Source organism: Diadema setosum, chromosome 8, assembly GCF_964275005.1.
Source record: "Diadema setosum chromosome 8, eeDiaSeto1, whole genome shotgun sequence".
Classification (NCBI taxonomy): domain Eukaryota; kingdom Metazoa; phylum Echinodermata; class Echinoidea; order Diadematoida; family Diadematidae; genus Diadema; species Diadema setosum.
The window spans coordinates 11,741,146-11,759,245 of record NC_092692.1 but is presented as its reverse complement, the minus strand read 5'-3'; the positions used below and the strand labels follow the sequence as shown (position 1 = coordinate 11,759,245).

At 39.6% G+C, this 18,100-nt stretch overlaps 1 protein-coding gene across 1 annotated transcript; it reads left to right on the top strand.

Annotated features, from left to right (window-relative positions):
• The first annotated feature begins 453 nt into the window (after window positions 1–453).
• Window positions 454–15,896, top strand: LOC140232389 (GTP-binding protein 1-like). Its single transcript, XM_072312515.1, has 11 exons — window positions 454–702; window positions 1,519–1,627; window positions 5,695–5,878; window positions 6,415–6,623; window positions 7,623–7,762; window positions 9,053–9,291; window positions 10,192–10,336; window positions 10,838–11,020; window positions 11,676–11,814; window positions 12,676–12,817; window positions 13,481–15,896. Exons 1-11 carry the CDS (start codon window positions 529–531, stop codon window positions 13,791–13,793), a joined length of 1,977 nt encoding a protein of 658 aa, XP_072168616.1. The 5' UTR covers window positions 454–528; the 3' UTR covers window positions 13,794–15,896.
• Window positions 15,897–18,100: the final 2,204 nt, after the last annotated feature.

Genomic DNA, 18,100 nt, shown 5'->3' with positions numbered 1-18,100 from the left:
ACAACTTCCAAGTTTGTACACTGCTTGCAGCTGCATTCCCAAGCTGATCACCCGACTGATGGAAATTTGTGTGGTTGGTTGGAGCAAAGTGCAAATGTGATTGATGGAGCTAAAGCCTGACTTCATCTGCTCCGATCCCACTCGTGACTAGCTGAACACCAGAGAGCATACATAATCAGCATAAAAGAGTTTTTGTTTGACAGCTGGTCCATCACTTTGGTTAACCTGCCCACCCTTGCCATACTGTGGGTCTATGTGCTATTTTGGTCTTCTTTCTGTTATTGCTTTTTGCCAAAATATATATGTCTACATATAATTCCTGTTGAGAGTGATGAAATAACTTTGATATTTTAAATACATTGATAAGTTTAGGAAAGGAAATATTAAAGAAAGAAATTCCACACAAACTTCTAGCCTTTTTAAAAAAGAGACAAGGTGAAATACATCTCTTTGTTAATTCATTGGATGTGAACATTCATCAAGTCGAAAAGCAAGTTCAATTACAAAGACAACACAACTTGTGACAAGATGGCGGCTATCGTCACCAACTTCCTTCCCGACTCGCCAAGTCAGGAAAACCTGAAGTCTCCCACTACTCCGACGGGGCCCGGCGGTGGGTTTCCCGGGATGGCTGCCAGTCTCTTTTCTCCAGACGCTGCAGTTAATGGGGATGAGCAGGACATGGGAGAACTCCATGCAAAGGTGAGGGCAAGGCATTGAATGTACAGTACACTGTATTTCATGTAGAATGTAATGAGCTCTTTTGCATCCGGGTATGAATACAGGTACATCAATTGATGCAGAGTATTGTGATTAGTAAAGAGAGCAAGAGGCCAAAATCCTGTATTAAAAGGCAGGTTGTAGGCAAAGCTATTAGTGACAAATACTAACAGTGTTGCAGTTCCCATGGGTTTTTTTTTTCTGTTTGTTTTTGTTTTCTTTTGTTTTTGTTTTTGTTTGTTTTTTTCAGTGAAGAAGAAACAAGTAGAGAGAATTTCTGTGTAGCTGATGTTCAAAATGTTCTTGTTCATGTTAGCTTGTAGTATACACAGTGTACATTTGTAGTTTTGTACACTGTCAAGCTACATGTACATGCTTGGCATGAAGAGACCAGTTTGGATGATATTGGATTACAATGAAGACAAACGAGCAGGTGTGCATTCATCTGCATACAGTTACAGTATCTGTACACACTGGCTGTGGTCTTGGATTTCAGAAAGCAGAGTACAAAGTCCACATGGCGATCCCTGGTCATAGAGTGGAGCATCTTGACAACTCCCCAACCCAAATAGGTGTGCATGAAATATGATCTGTTTTTAGGCTTTCCATGGTATTTACTGTTGATTATTAGCATTCTCCCCAATCCCCCCCCAAAAAAAAAAAAGAAAAAAAGAAAAAAAGTTGATCCATTGTGACGTGACAACCAACTCTATATCAACTGCCTCACTGTAGTGTATATATAATGTTTGTCCTTTGGTGACTTCTGAAGTTGTTTTTTGTCTTGTTCTGCTGACAAAGGACAAGCTGGTGTGTCCATCTGATGCTGTGTACGAAGCCCTGCAGAAACAGCTTCAGGAGAGACTGGACGAGGGCCAGGGGGAGATGATCTATGCCGTTGGAATTGGAGGTGAGACAGTAGTGCAGTTACCCAAGATGCAATTATTTTCTGGTCATGCCCAGATTGCTCGACCCTGTCTGATGATGTATTTAATCCTTTTTACACTATAAATGCACTCCTGCACAGTGGCTTGCTGTTCAACAAAGCAATTTTAAGGACATTGGGCAGATAATATCCCATGCCATAAGATTAAGGAAGAGGCTTAGCTTAGATTAGCAATGGTATAATGTCCCGGTAGTCCCAAAAGCCATTGCTATGCCCCAGAGACTGAGGAGACTACAGTATAATCTCTATTCTTTTGAGGTTAATTTCAGGACATACAATATGTGCTGGTTGGTGTTATAGTTCAGGTAGGGATTATGGTTATTCCAACAGTATTCCATGCAATTTTACCAGAAGTGAATGTCACATGGAATTGTGTATGAGATTTGCTAACCATTCCCTTTACAACTTGCATAAAACACTGACATATGTTTGGCAAGCAGATTTCATGGTGTGAGAAACAAAGCGGAAATATTTTTTGAGTGCATTTCCTGTGACACTGTTATTTCTGAAAATTTGAAACAAATTTAAGCAACAAAGTGGCAAATCAGTTCAAGAAATGAATCAGAAGAAGTGATTTTTGCAAAGTGTTCATCAATCGATTCCTAGAATTGTAGGAGCAGTGTGGTGTTTATTTTTGAAAAGAGTGACATTAGCTGGTAAGTATGGTTATTATTTCTCTCCACACTATACTTAATTTGATTTGCATGTGGTTAAAGTCAGTTCTCTGAAAAACAAACTGCTGAAAAGTGACTGCTTGTTCTACTCAGCAGCAGAACCAAGGTCAGATATTATGGCACTGAGATTTTATCATGTTAACGCAGTATCAATCATACAAATAGTGATGTTATGAAATACAGTGTACATTTGATGTAATGTGCATTTGAAAATAATGAATTGAATATATATGCAATGTGGAACAGATCAAGGATACAGTGAATTCCTAGAAATTGGTTTTCAGTGATTGCACCCAAGTGTTCTGCAATGACCCCTTTTAAAGGAATTTGCTGTGTTGATCCTGTGAGAAATATTGTAGAAAGGAAATGTGTAGTTCCAAGTTTTTTTTTTTTTTTTTTTTTTGTTTTTTTTTTAATGTTTAAATCAGGCATCAGAGTGTTTGTAAAGGGTGGTGTAGAAACCAGCATAGACAAGGGAAACTACTTTGTGATATTTTTCTATTGACGTTGTGTATGAAAAATGTATCAGACAGACTACATACTTCTCGGTTAGTGTGATATAAAGATTTTGATTTTAAAGCTAACATTGTTACAGTATCTGTTCCCTGTACAATGATAATATACCGTCATTGTACAGTACTGGTCACCATTTAGTCTGACACGTTTACACGTTTCGGGTCCGCTCACACGTTTCGCGTGAGCGAATCGAGTGGAAGTGAATGAAACACGATTCGCTCGCACAAGCCCACCCGCGGAGGGAAACGTGTAGCGTTCAGAACTTCACAATTCAGTGCCAATGTCCGGCGTGGACAATGGTTACCACTTTTTTTCCCCAAAATATCAGATGTTCAGGACATGTTTTCTAAAAAAAACCAAAAAAAAAAAACCAAAAAAAAAAAAGAACATGATGAACAAAGCACTTTTTGTCAGAATTTGATGGGCCATGATATATTGAATATAAAGAAAATGAAGTGATCCTCTACCCCCAACATGGCCATGATTCACTCCGGTTTGTCACTATTGTTTTGGAGTCGAGGTATTGCACAATCTTGCACCAGCCATCAGCCAGGAGCTCACAAGCCACACTGAGTGACTACTTCCTTGTTTGGGGGAGGAAAAAAAAAGTTCACAAAAGGGCACTGAGGAGGGCATAACAGAGGTGTGTGAGGCTGAGAGTATTGCACAATCTTACAACAGCTGAAAACCAAACCTTGCTTCAGTCTTTGCAAGTGTCTGTCGGTGAATTCAGCCCTTATTTGTGCTGTATACTCATGTTTTTAATTCAAGACTAGATACAAGCATTGTAATATATTTTTAGTACATTTGGATATCATCTTGCAAAGAGATTGCATCATCCTGTCATGGTTGAATTGATCTTGTGGTGCAAGAGAGTGCACTATATGTTTGATGCACAAAGTGAAGCTTTGATGTTTCCCACCCATTGAGAAGACTAACCTTCCAATTCTACTAATCCTTTACATTTTACACATTGATTTGATAGGCTGTTCAAAGTAGATTAGGATACTTTATGTAATTTGACTGCCTGTATGTGCAAACTATATACAATGTAGTCCAGTGTGCACTAAACTGCTGTGCTACTGCCATCAAGATCCAGAACTCAATTGTTCATGGGAAGTCCTGATAGTATTCACATTTAGACATGAATGTTTCTTAAACCTCTGAATTATAATCCCATGTAATTCCTTGTATCCTGTGACCTACACTGTGAAGTCAGAGTCAATCAGTCTCCCACTTAGAGGCCTTTTTTTTCTCTCTCTCTCACTCAACATCTCCCTCTCTCTTGCTTGATTTAAGTTTCTCCTGCTCTAGCTGTATATCTCCTGATTAAGATACATTTGTACAACATCTAAGGCATAATATTTGTATGCATTTTATATTGATCTAACAGTTCTTCCACTCTGCTGAATGAAATGAATGTTAATTGTTCAAGGAATGTATAATTAGGCATTTGATCTGAAAAACAAACAAACCCACAACAGTAGAATTGTGTTGCAGTTTATTCAAGAACGATATCACTGATAAAATATACTTGCAAATATTTGCATACATTTGTGAAGAAGTACTAGTATTGCACTGTTTGCTGTAAAACCTTGATTAAATAATGATTATCCATGTGTGTTGCATTAATTTTTAATGCTGTAATTTGCTCTCATTGTACATTTATATTGTAAGTGAAGTGTGTATGGTTATTGCTCACATACTGTAGACAATTGACTATCACTGTCTTTGTCAGTGTACAGTATGTGTACTTTTAGTGTATCACTGAGCATTGTAGTACAGTGTATTGCATACAAGTATTTCACAAACGCATCTACAGCCATGTAAAGATCATTGTACATTATACATTAAATGCACATCACAGGCCATGATTCAATTGTAAATTAAAGTCCTGTTCTTTCCATGGAGGACTTTTTGCTTGATTGGCAAATGCAGCATCCCATCTTCTTGCACAGTTCACTTACATTTGTACTGTAATCAGAATGTATGCATACAGGGAAGTCAAAAATTTGTACCAGGGTAGCAGCAAAATGGTGATGACTAATGGATAGTTGTTGGGTCACCGTTTTGTGTGATGTACAAGTACAGCTGTACACCCATGTGCTGTATGCTTCTCATGTGAATCGTTGCTGGGGCCAGATGAAAATTACCTGGTACAGTAATCAAAGAGTTTAAAAGTACCTTTTAAAGTGCTTCAAGTATAATATCTGCCTATTTACGTTGTAGCTCAATTATACTGTCCACGGTGTACATGTACAAATGTATGTCTTGAAACAAAGTACTGGATTATTTGTTTCATTGTCTCTTTATTGTTCTCATCAGTATCAATCATTTTTAACTTACAAGTGTATGAGACAATGAAAACAAAACATTTTGATGTAACACCTGCAGAGATGTACATACATGGAGTATGATACAAAATGTATGAATGTAAAATGTTCTTATCAGTGTTGGTTTAGAATGATTAGGAATACTGTATTTCAGCTGTTTTGCGCGGGTTTAATATTCACAAATTTCTCGAATCACGATTGGACCGCTAATTAACAACATGCAAAAATTTTGCCATGCGCAAGAGTAATAGTGCATTTGCTGTACTCACGGTGTCAATTCGCGAAAACAACATCTCACGAAAATGTTGGAGACCTCCTCATGTACTAATCTGTATGTGAAAATAGCAGCTTATACAGTTGTGCAAATGTACATGGAAGAGTTGAAAAGTCAACATTTGTGTTTGTAAGCATATGAATGTGCAGTATGTGCATTATGTTTTGTTTGTTGTATACAATTGTACTTGTTTGAATACTTTGCATGCATTTGTGGTTGTGTGATGTCTTACAGACAATGGCACCAAGAGTGGGCTGAGTTCCGATGAGCTGGCAGCCTCTGTGGCCACCCTGGAGAGGATGGCTCAGAGCATCGAGGCCGACGTCGTCCTACTACGTGAGAGAGATCTGGAGAATGGCGTGGTGGCTGACTATCTAGTGAGGAGAAAGGCAGATGACGAAGACTTCTACGAAGTCAGGTAGGCACTCAAATCCTGAATATTAATGCTAAATACAGCTCGACAGTTCAACGTAGGTCTGAAAAACACAAACTGCAATTTGTATTAGACCTGACAATACCTGACCTCAAATCAGACCTGAAATACAAGTATAGTGTATAATATGATCTGTTATGGTGATATTTGTGTTCACATTCATGTAGGGTATGTTCTGGCTTTCATATGAAACAGTCCAAATTGTTTATACTTCTGCCAAGAAGGTGCACTAAAAAGGTGTACGGTATGTGTGTACAACATATGTACATAGTACTTGTGTATGCTTGTACAGTTGTATGTCAAGATGGGAAAGTCCTGTAGTGGCTTTGCCATTCCTTTTTGTATGTGTTATGGACAGGTTTGCAAGTAAAACTTTGCCAAATGGTATGCATTAATGACTGTATGTACGTCTGTTCCTCTCTTTGGTGCTATAATGAGAGACAAGTCATTAAACCGTGATAAGCCAATCAGATAGCTCTAGATGGGTCAGCCTAACATGTAATCATGTCATGTCGCTACAGAGTTGCAGTGGTCGGCAATGTGGACGCTGGGAAGAGCACCCTGCTGGGGGTGCTGACCCACGGGGAGCTGGACAACGGGCGCGGCTTTGCCCGGCAGAAGCTCTTCCGCCACAAGCACGAGATGGAGTCGGGGAGGACGAGCAGTGTCGGGAATGATATCTTGGGATTCGACAGCAAGGGGGAGGTGGTCAACAAGCCTGACTCTCATGGTGAGTGGCGGTCATTAGATGATGTGACATAGTGTCCAGTCTAGGCAGTATTATGAGCACTGTGGGAATTATGTTTGATATGATTTGTTCTGTCAGTTATTTCAGAGCAAACTTGACAGTGCTAAATTCATAAATAATGAGAATTAAGTACTTATGCATTTTGTTTGCCTTGATTGGGAGCATATTTGCTTTTGAGAAAAGCGAACATATTCATACATATCTACACCAGGAGAGCATTCCATTGGGTGAAATTTTCTGCTGTGTACCAGGGTTGTTCCCTCTTTGCTGTGAATGTGTAGTCATGTACAGTATGGCTTGTTCACACATTTGTGTCTGCCATTTTCCAGGAGTAGTTTCTGACGTAGAAAATTGCAACATACTTCTGCTGTTGATTTCAATTAAAGAATGCTTACAGTGAATGTGTGCAACTTGTGGAACAGAAATTGAAAGTAAATGACATTGAAATGAACTGCCACAGGATAACTGACTAGGTTACACTGTTATCTACCTGAGAATTGTGTCTTGTGGTTAGAATGCCAGTCACACAGTGATGGTAATCTTTTTCATTTCAATGTCTCTCCACAGTAGAGAAGTCCTTTTAAGCAGGCGCAAAATTTGACTGTCATGTTAATACAGTTAACAAATAATATCCATTAGTTCCACACTTCTCAAGCTTTTGCAACCTGAGGCCCACTTTGTCTCCTAATTTTTTTGAGGCCCAGTTTGATCAGATATTAGTTTCTTTTATGTCATTTTTTGGCCAACATGCAGCCCACCAGTTCAGAAGCAAAGCAGTAGGTGATGGCTTATTGCCATGGAAAGTTCTTTTGTTTCATTAAGATAATCTTTGCAGTATATGGTTAAACAAGGGAATAACCTCGAGGAAACGGGCAAAGCTTTGGTTTTATTAAAGCTGCCAAAGGTAGGAATGCACAAAAAAAAGAAAAAAAGAAGATAGATCTGTAATTTTGTACTCTCCATGATGTTTCTCGAACCCAGGAGGCAGTCTGGACTGGGTGAGGATATGTGAGCATTCCTCCAAGGTCATCACCTTCATTGACCTGGCGGGTCACGAGAAGTACCTCAAGACCACTGTCTTTGGGATGACGGGGCACGCGCCGGACTTTGGCATGCTCATGGTGAGGGGCAAAATGTGTGCAGTGCACTTCCATTGAAATAACGAACACGCCTTTAACGAAATCCCGAGTACAAGGAAGTAAGAATTCAGGCTGCAACATCATGGGCTCTATGTTTTTTATTACCTCCGCCAAGGGAGGAGGTTATGTTTTCGTTACTGTTGGTTTGTGTGTTCGTTAGTTAGTTTGTCCGTGTGCAAAATAACTCAAAAAGTAGTTAATGGATTGGGGTGAAACTTGCAGGAAAGTTTGAGAATGACACTAGTTACAAACGATTAACTTTTGGTAGTAATCCGAGAATTTTTGGGGAATTTATGAAGGATTTGGATATTTTGGCAGGTAGGGTCAATGAACTTGGGAGTTCAGGCTGCGCGTATTTGAGGTTTGCATGCACGCACTAAAGTGCATGCTCTAGTTTCTGCTAGGGCAAGGCGCGCCATGCAGCTGAGGGTTTATGACATAATAAAGGCTTCTATATTGGGAAATCGGGCGACTTTCAGCACACTATCCTTTTTAGCATGCTGTAAGTACGTATGGGTGGAAATCACTGATATCTCTATGGAAGAAAAAGATCAGTGATAGAAATGAGCTGCATGCTTGGCGGAGGTCTGCGCTCTCATTTAGAGTGCTTCTCTAGTTGTTTATTTGTTCAGTTAAAACAAAATTTGGATATAACAAAAAAACAACAATCAAAAAAACAAAAAACAAGAGAAAAACAACCGCTGGTCCCAAGGACGTCATTATGACAGGAGTCCACTTTAGTATCACTATATGAGACCAAGCTTACTAAATAATTCACAGAGCTATAATTTGCCCTTGATGATGTAGAGAATTAATGCTCTTCAGGATTGTATTGTGAAATTTGTGTTTGTGGTATGCTATTTGATCACTACATGATGTAGAATCAAACAAAATTCAGGCAACTGCAGGTGTGTGATGAAAACAGAAAAATCATAGTTAAATGTGTAACGGGTTGATTCCACATTTTGCATTTTATGAGGAGAACAGTGATGAGAAAGAGTTGAATTTGGGAAGGATGGAATAGCAGAAGCCAAGAATTGGAGAAGCCAAGAAAAGGAGAGGAAACTTAATAGGTAGCCATTAGCATGTGGGGTTATAAAAATGCAGAATCTTTGATAAAGTCTCATAGGTCATGATGGACACATAATTCCCTTGGAAGGAAATCCAAGTGGGTCATATTGGAAAGACATAAAACACCAGAGTGGAACTGAAATTTGCTGTTTTCATGCAAAGCTTATTTTCTTATTTTGCTATGGTGATGTGTGATGTCAGGTTGGCAGCAATGCTGGAGTGATCGGGATGACCAAGGAGCACCTGGGCCTAGCGCTGGCCCTCAGCGTCCCCGTCTTTGTGGTGGTCACCAAGATCGACATGTGTCCCCCCAATGTCCTGCAGGAGACCCTCAAGCTCCTGCAGAGGATCCTCAAGTCTCCCGGATGCAGGAAGATCCCGGTCCTGGTCAACAGCAAGGAGGACGTTGTCATGACGGCGACAAACTTCAGCTCGGAGAGGTGAGCCTCTCAGCCTCTGAATAGCAGTGTTTAGAAGACCATTACATAGATGATGACTGGCGGGGGAGGGAACATACCGAATGTTCCACCCAAAGGGTTTGAAATGCTATTGAGGGACTTATAGCCTCCCGAAATAGCATTTCAAACCCTGAGGGTGGAACGTTTGCTACATGTTCCCAACAACAAAAGTCATCATCTGTTATATTATATGGGTTAGTCAAATCACACTTTCGTATAATCGGTCATCTGCTTTTTCACATTGTATGGAATAGGCCAAAGAGTATAGAAGCTAGCGCTAGCTTCTATACTCTTTGGAATAGGCTAATTTGTCCTATTGATTGCGTGAAAAATATGATCATTCAATCGTTTGGTATCGTTTGTCATTTGTTATGTGAAAATGTTTTCCCATGGAAGAACATTACAAAAATGTTCTGCCCATGGGCAAACATTACCAATGTGCCTCCATCAAGTGACTGTGTTTAGCCAATCACTAACCAGTATTTGACTAACCCATTTAATATAATGGAATGTTGTGGTTGGCTTTGTAATATTGGATGTCTTTTTTGAAGATGGGCCTTTTCAGAACCCTTTGTGTGCCCACTTAGCAATGCTGTAGCTCAGTGATAATTGTACATTGTACACAGTTGACTATGTTGTACCAAGTGCATAAGGCTGCAAGAAGTGGAATGTGCTCCTTGACATGCAAACCACATTCAGAGTGAAAATGTAGTATGGGTGACCCATCATAATTGTTTTCATGGACTTTGCACTCGCAAGGCAAGTTTCTAGTATGCCAAGTTAAGACAGTAAGAGTGTAGAGGCATGATAAGAGATTCTTAGTAAGTACGAAAGGTAATAGACATGGCTTGATGAAAGGTTTATTGTTTGTCTTTCTGTCAGGGTGTGTCCAATCTTCCAAGTCTCCAATGTGACCGGAGAGAACCTGAACCTTCTGAAGATGTTCCTGAACCTCCTGACGACGAGAACCATGTATGATGAGTCAGAGCCAGCTGAGTTCCAGATTGATGAGACCTACTCTGTCCCTGTAAGTACTCACCCCCCCCCCCCCATCGTAATGCTCTTATGCTATTGTTTTGTGTGGATTGTTATTGATATGAATCTGTGTGAGCACATTGTTCTCACATGAATGTGTTTGTATGAATGCATTGAGTGAAATAACTTGGTATCATACTGAAGAAACATCATGTTTGTCCACAGTGATATGCACAAGAAATCATGTGATTCAGTGTATGATTACTCTCAGAGCAAAAGTTTGTCATTCATTTTATGCATTGCTTCAGTGCATAATTCCATGCTACTTTATGTAAGATGGGATGTTACAGTATGCGTAATGACATTAGTTCTAATGTGTCATAGGTTTTGAGGTGAATATTTCCATAATTTCATGTTTTGTGCTCATTTTCTGAGGATTCCATGCTAAAAATCAATGGAAAATTGAATGAGTACTCATAACTTCTATTCTTTATTTGCTCTGATCATTCTGCCAATTGTTTTGTAACAAGATTTTTCTTCTGGTCCTCTGTAGGGAGTGGGTACAGTGGTGTCTGGCACCACTCTCAAGGGGATGATTCGTGTGAACGACGTGCTGGCCCTCGGGCCAGACTCACACGGTCACTTCCAGCAGGTCATCATCAAGTCCATCCATCGCAAGCGCATGCCGGTCAGAGTGGTCAGGGGTGGGCAGACCGCCTCCTTCGCCTTGAAAAAGGTACGTGTCCGTTGAATGTGGCATCGTGAATCTAGTTTACTCAAGTGTCCCTGGTTAATTCCAAAGTTTGTTGGGAGGACAGGTTCAATAGCATCGTATTATGATCTTCATGTTGTGTGCACATTTACTTGGCTTCTGCTCAACTGTTTGATTAAGGCATGTACACTGGCCATAAGGCATTACTGTCCATACTTGCAAAAATAATATGTGACATATATTTGATTGAAATTTGAGCAGTGCATTCGTAACATACCATCTGATAGCAGATACTTTGAATATGAAGGGAAAAAAAAGTCTCTTCACACTACTGTTTATATTATCATTATCAAAGTATTAAATCGATTGTACATCATTTTGCATTCTACTTTTGACAGGTATGATATTTAAGATTTTGTAGTTAAAAAAGTATTATTTTACTGAAAGACTTGTATAGATGGAGATCGATGTGTACGGAAAGTAGTCCTGGTTGGTCTTCCTTGTTACATATGGAAAAGTGATGTAGAAGGCATGACCCACCTGTAATCATGACCTTGATATACCATAGGCATTCTGTGCAGCACAGTTACCTTTGAAAGCAACGAAGGCAAAGGAAAAGTGCAGTAACCTCAGTAAAAAGATAATCACTGTGTCATTCTCATTGCCTCGCCCCATGCAGCAAATCAAGCGCTCCCAGGTCCGCAAGGGCATGGTGATGGTCTCGCCCCACGTGAACCCCATGGCATGCTGGGAGTTTGAGGGGGAGATTCTCGTCCTGCATCACCCAACCACGATAAGCACTCGCTACCAGGCCATGGGTATGTACTCAGCTTCAGACACACCTCTTTCATGGGTGGAATTCAGTAATAGATGCAATGTATTTGGCATTGGAAAGAAAGATGACGTGGTAGCGAACATGCAAATTTCCTGATGAATATTTATGAATGAAGGATTGATCAGAATGTTGTATTTATTGTAATTTGTTAATAAACAAGGGCTGCTACTTGGTGTCTTAAGTTATCTGTAGGATATGTGTATTCAGTTTTATGCAAGTGGAAAAAACACAGATTGTGAAAAGTTGTATAAAGTTGTTTCTAATGATATTTTCTAAATGTCACCCATATTTGTTGTGCAAAGTATGTCCTCAACTTCTAGTATGCCTTCATAACTGTTCAATTTTACCAATGTGTCTTGAAGTTATATGTTGTATTAATTTAGTTTATTTTCTATAGTCTCCCAATAAAAACAAAGCAAAATACAGCTGGATGATTTTCATAATGTTCTTGCAGCAAGCAGTGAATTCATGAGCAGATTGAAATTTTAAATTTGTGTATTTCATTTTGAATTTGTATCAAACGTTAGCATGAAACTTTGTTGGCACAGGGGGGCTGTTGTGGGCAAGTCAATACAACCACAATTTGTTAGTCTTAAACTACCTACATGAGCATTGAGTCCATAGGCAGCAGTGATAGTGCCCTTGGGCAAGGCACTTTGTCTACCTTTGCCAAACTATTACAAGGGAGTTACAGCTCACAGACATGTAATGGCTAGCTAGCTTAATAAGGGTCCTATGAGTAGTGACTTACTATAATAAACAAATTCAGACTTCAAGATGAATTTCAATTTGAATGAGAAACATTGACCGCTCATGTAATACTGCCCTCTCTGTTCGTCTCCAGTCCATGTTGGCAGCATCAGGCAAACGGCCTCCATCATCTCTATGAGCGTGGACCACCTGAGGACCGGAGATAAGGCCACCGTCCGCTTCCGCTTCATCAAGAACCCCGAGTATCTCAAGGTGGAAAGCCGCATGGTGTTCAGGTGAGATGGCAGACCGAAAAAATCTTTGTCAACAGAAAGAAAACTGTAGTCACTGATCATCCATGAGGTGTAGAGGTTGCCCATATGTGCAAATCCTCTGTCGGGATGTCAACTTGGTAGAATTTCATTGTGATAGAAGAAGATGGCTTGTATGACAGATATATGACAGATATATTTTGGGTATTCTATATCGTAATTTTCAGCGCACTTTTAGCTTCATATCAGTGAAAACCAGACATCGATATGACCCTTCATTGTGAAATTATAAGAGTTTGAATGAGAGTGTACAATACAGACACAAATGGATTAACTCAACATACATAGTTTGGTCCAAAGCTTGGAGTAAACTTTGCGTACTGTAGACTGATTTGGCTTGATTGCACCACTTATCAGGAGTTTTAAATCATTGTTATAACATGAAATTCACTTGAGTAAATTAAATGTTTGTGATATGGGAATAAGTGCATTTTTTATTCAGTCTGCATTTACGTGAAATGGAACTTTAGCCCTCAAAAAGAGTGACCCTTTCTTTTCACACCACCATAAAGGAGTGCAGTGATATCTGAATACAGCAGAATTACAATTCAAGTTATCTAAATTTTTGACTGTGTATAGGAGTTACTGGTTCATTGTGTGTCTTTTTTTTCATGACTTCCATCATAGGGAAGGCAGGACTAAAGCTGTGGGGAAGATCATCAACATCCTACCCCACGCTGTGGCCACGGAAAACAAGCAGAAACACAAAGTGGGCAAGGGACGGGGCCACCACCATCACACGGGCCCCAAGCCCCCAGACAATGCCTCCATGGGTGGAGCAGGAGCAGGAGTAGGAGGGGGAGGGGGCCGAGGGGCGGGGCGCAGGGGACGCCATAAAGGGAAAGGTCCAGGGGGTGGCGGGCTGCCCCCTGGACCGGGGGCGCTTGGCATGGCCACAGGCAAGCAGTCTCCAAAAACCACCGCGGTAGGGGCCTCGTAGTGAAAGTCACCGGGGTTCATCTGTGTAAATACAAAGTGAAGGTTTCTGGCTTCTTTCCACTGTAGATCTTTTTCAAAAAATGAAGTGTTCTCCATGTTAAACAAGCAAGTGAAGGTGTTAAGGATTCTCTTGCATGATTCAATTCTACAGGAATAGTCTGTCTCTTGGAATATTTTACGATAAGATGAAGACCAAGCATGGTTTTGTTCGTGACACATTATCCCACTGAATTTTAAAGAAATTACTTAAATTTATGTTCTGTTTGGGGTTTTTTTTTTCTGGTCAATTTCAACAATTTCAGTATACATTCTTAGTGAAGAGTAAGTGCAAACTTTTGGACAGTATTAGAACTTGCCTACAGCAATATGCTAATATGAACCAGCATAGTTTGGACATTAGAGTAGCATGAATACTTACTCCAACTTTGTTTTTTGTTTTTTCTATCTACACAGCATGTCCATAACTGGCAGCTCTTCTGTCTAAACGTAACATGATGCTTTTAAAAATACAATCTTCTTTTAGAAGAAAAGCATATTATGCTCCCGTTTGTTTGTTTGTTTGTTTTTTTAATTTACTTTCTTAGTTCTCATGTTACAAAATTTTAACTTAGGTTGTTAGTTATTCTCAAATACATTGTAGCAAAATTAAGATTGTTGTCTTGATGGTTTCCTCCCAGAATTTATGAAGAGTTTTACAAAATTCAGTTTTTTCCCCCCACTATATTTGACCTGCATCTGGGAGCAGTAATAACCGAGTGGAATGTTCCAACAGGCTCTGCATGTCTGCAGTATTCAGTATGCATTTGTGCTCTCTCAGCAAGCAAGAAATTGAGCATGATTATGACATATTATCGCAAGGTATCATTGGCTTTTTTTGCAAATCGCAAAGTTTGATGTGAACCACGTTTTCATCTTAGCCACCAAGCATCTGCAGCTTCAGTCCATTTTTGCAGCCTTTGTTCACTGAAGTTGTGTTGCAGCTCGCAGACTTTTATAGTGATGACATACGTGTATTTGTTAAACCTGTATCTGTCAGACAAGAGATTGTTCCTTCAGTGCTGGTTGAAGGAAAGTTGAATACACATGATCCAATCACAAGTTGTACAGAGGGTAGGTTTGTCTGATATTTTTTTATTACTGGAGATAGACATATAGTTTTATTATACTTAGGATCAAATACGCCTTCTTCCACTGCGTGACATTTTTGTGTTCTTCCCCCATTGTATTCCTTTTTTTTTTTCTGTAATTCAGTGAAAATACTGTATAATTCCAATATGTACACTTTAAAAATGCATAATCAAGTGTGCTGTGCTATGCCATTGTTATTGTACACTGACTGAGAAACCACAAAAGATTTGCTGGAACATTACTGAGACACCAGAAATTTTTGGGTGCATGAAACGTTTACAAATTTTGCAAGGAGCCACGACTCCAGAAAGTAAAATGCATTTATGTGAAAGTTTTGCATGCAAAATGCGTGGAATGCCAGGCGCCAGTTTGTGAAAGTTTCATGCCGCGAAGAAGGCCATCGGCTGCAATTTACGGCAGTTTCATGCCCGAAATGTTTTTGGTTTTACAGTATACAGACTGGGAACATGTGTACGAGAAGCAGTGTCTAGGTAGTGGCCTGTACACACAAACACCTCTGAGGTGGACTAGGAAAGTTTCTCAATTTATGTTTAAGTTTGCCTTGGGTTGCGGTCAAATGCCTTGCTGTTGAAATTACTGCATAACCCAGTGAATAGAAGGGGGAATTGTCAATTTCATCTGGTTTTACCTTTAACAGTGAAGTTGTGTCTCACTCTATGCAGATTTGATTGGAGACGTGGGGGCCCTTTAAACTGTGAAATTCTGTAAGCATCATTTTAGCTTGATGCGACTATGCAATGGTGATATTCCCAATCTGTTGTTATCTGTCATATATAGCAGATCATATTCCAAACGTATCTCACACCAGAATGGATTATGAGTGTGGAGATGACATTGGGGGATCAGACAACATACCAGGCACTCTGGAAGTCTAGAGAATCAGACGAATGTATCATAAAAGGCCTCGACTGCACGCAGCTAGTTAACACATGTTTAGGTTAAGCGTTATTATTTTTTTCTGGGGGGGGGGGGGGGGAGGGGGGCAAATGAAGAAGGGGTAACTATTTCTTGTAATTTTTTGATAACATCTTTTGACTATAAACCTTTGCTTTCTCACAGATTTATGAGACAAGAGACTGTGCAATGGATATGACTTGTTTAGGCAAGACACTCTTACTAATGTCAAATATATTCCTAACCTTTGATGGGTTGTTCGGGTTTGTTTTTCTTTCTTTATACATTTTTTTTTTTTTGCTTTCTTACTTGCATGTCATTGAATTTAGCAGCTTTTGTCCCTTTCCTCCCAATGCAACCAATGAATACATCATTGCAGATGAAACATGGTATGCAGAGAAACGTTATCAAGAAGTGAAGTGTCATCACTATGACACTTTATTACCATAGCTAATTTGATGATATATACTGTTCATTACTCTCGTTTCTGGTGCTGAAGGGGGATTTGGTTCTGAGAGAAAATGTACGTGACAAGTATGACAGATACATTTTTTTTTTTCCTTTTCAGTTCAGTCCTGGCATTTAATCTAAAAATAATAGATCCTGATTGCCCACTCATCTGAATTTTCTAGCCATGATGTGAAAGTTGTATTGGTGATCAGTCAAATTTGGTGCAGTGATATGTTTTCTGCACAATCCAAAGTCAATTATGTGAACTCCAGTATTGTTTTTCCTCTTAAATATCTGATCTGTTGAACCCAGCAGGGATTCTTGGGAGAGAAAGTTCTGACAGAAGTCTTCTCTTCGATTCTAAATGTTTCATACACTAGACAATGAAGCAGACGTAAAGCAAAACATGTTGTTGAGCACTTTCAGAGGCCTCTTATTAATTCTGTGTGCTTTGAGTGCTGATTAGCCCAGAAAATCATCAAGCAGTATACAGTTCTGTCCAAGGTCTCTTGCACAGAAGGGGTTGAGAAGCAGGTGTGGTCATTGTTGGTTCAGTCAAAAGAGATTATTAGAACCGAGTATGAAACTTTTTTGAATTAAATGCCATTTAACTCGTTGAGGACAAGTCCCGAGTACACTCAGTGTCTATGGGAAATGTGTGTTGTAGGAAAATCAGCCCGTCCTAAACAAGTTGCGTGTAAAGCTCACTACAGGGGCAAAGATAGAAAGGTATTTTCTAACTTTCTGCAGTCCATCGATATTTGATTGCACCTCGGCTTTGATAAAAGGCGATGCAAAGGGACAAAGCTTTAATATCAAATACTTTTGCATGCAGCTTAACACCAATGCAAAGTGCACATGAGACTTTGGAATTGTAGCCCCAGTTGTGGCTTTGTGTGTGTCCACGCTGAAGATGGGGAGATGCATAAATATTCATATGAATGCCGTGGCTGGAGTGCTGTTTTCAATATCCCATTTAAAATTAAAGACTTCATTAATGCCAACAATTCTAATAATTCATCTGAAAATTGATATTGGGCCCTTGACTTTTACTTGTACCCTGTTGTCTTTTTAAAAGCTTGCAATTTATAGCTTTGTGTACAGTATGTGAAGTTGTGATAGTAAAGCCAGGAATAAATATAACATGTTAAACAGAAAAAAACAAAACCCATTTCTAGTCTCGTGTTTGACTTGTGTGAGGAAATACATGAGTGATGACAATGTGCTGTCTGCTGCACTGCATAGCAGTGCTGTATCCAGATTGTGTATTGTTACTGTATCTGTGCTCAAAATAAGAGATTACAATTGTACATCATTGGTCTGCAAGATTGATACCGGTACTCCTGTGCCAATGTGTTGTACAACACACGTGAACTCTCTTCACAAAAGCACTCACGCACACACCCACACACAGACACACACAGAAACATACTGGCCATCACAATTTAGACAGTGTTGTAATGTTGCTTTGCCTAAAAACTACAACTTTGTAATTACACAGTTGCACCTCTTTCGCATTCCCCTTGAACCCTCTTTTCCCTCACAAGAAAAAAAAAAAAAAAAAAGAGGGGAGTGAGATTTCTCTGGCATTTCTCTGGCTTCTTAGTACAGTGCACTCCCGTTATAACGAACACGGTTATAACGAAATTCCGGTTACAACGAAATAAAATTTAGGGCCGCAACATTATCAACTCTATGTATATTTATTGTTTATTCATTCGGTTATAACGAAATTTCGTTGTAACGAAAGAAAACTGCCGGTCCCGAGGACTTCGTTATAACGGGAGTCCACTGTATCATCATCACAATTACGCT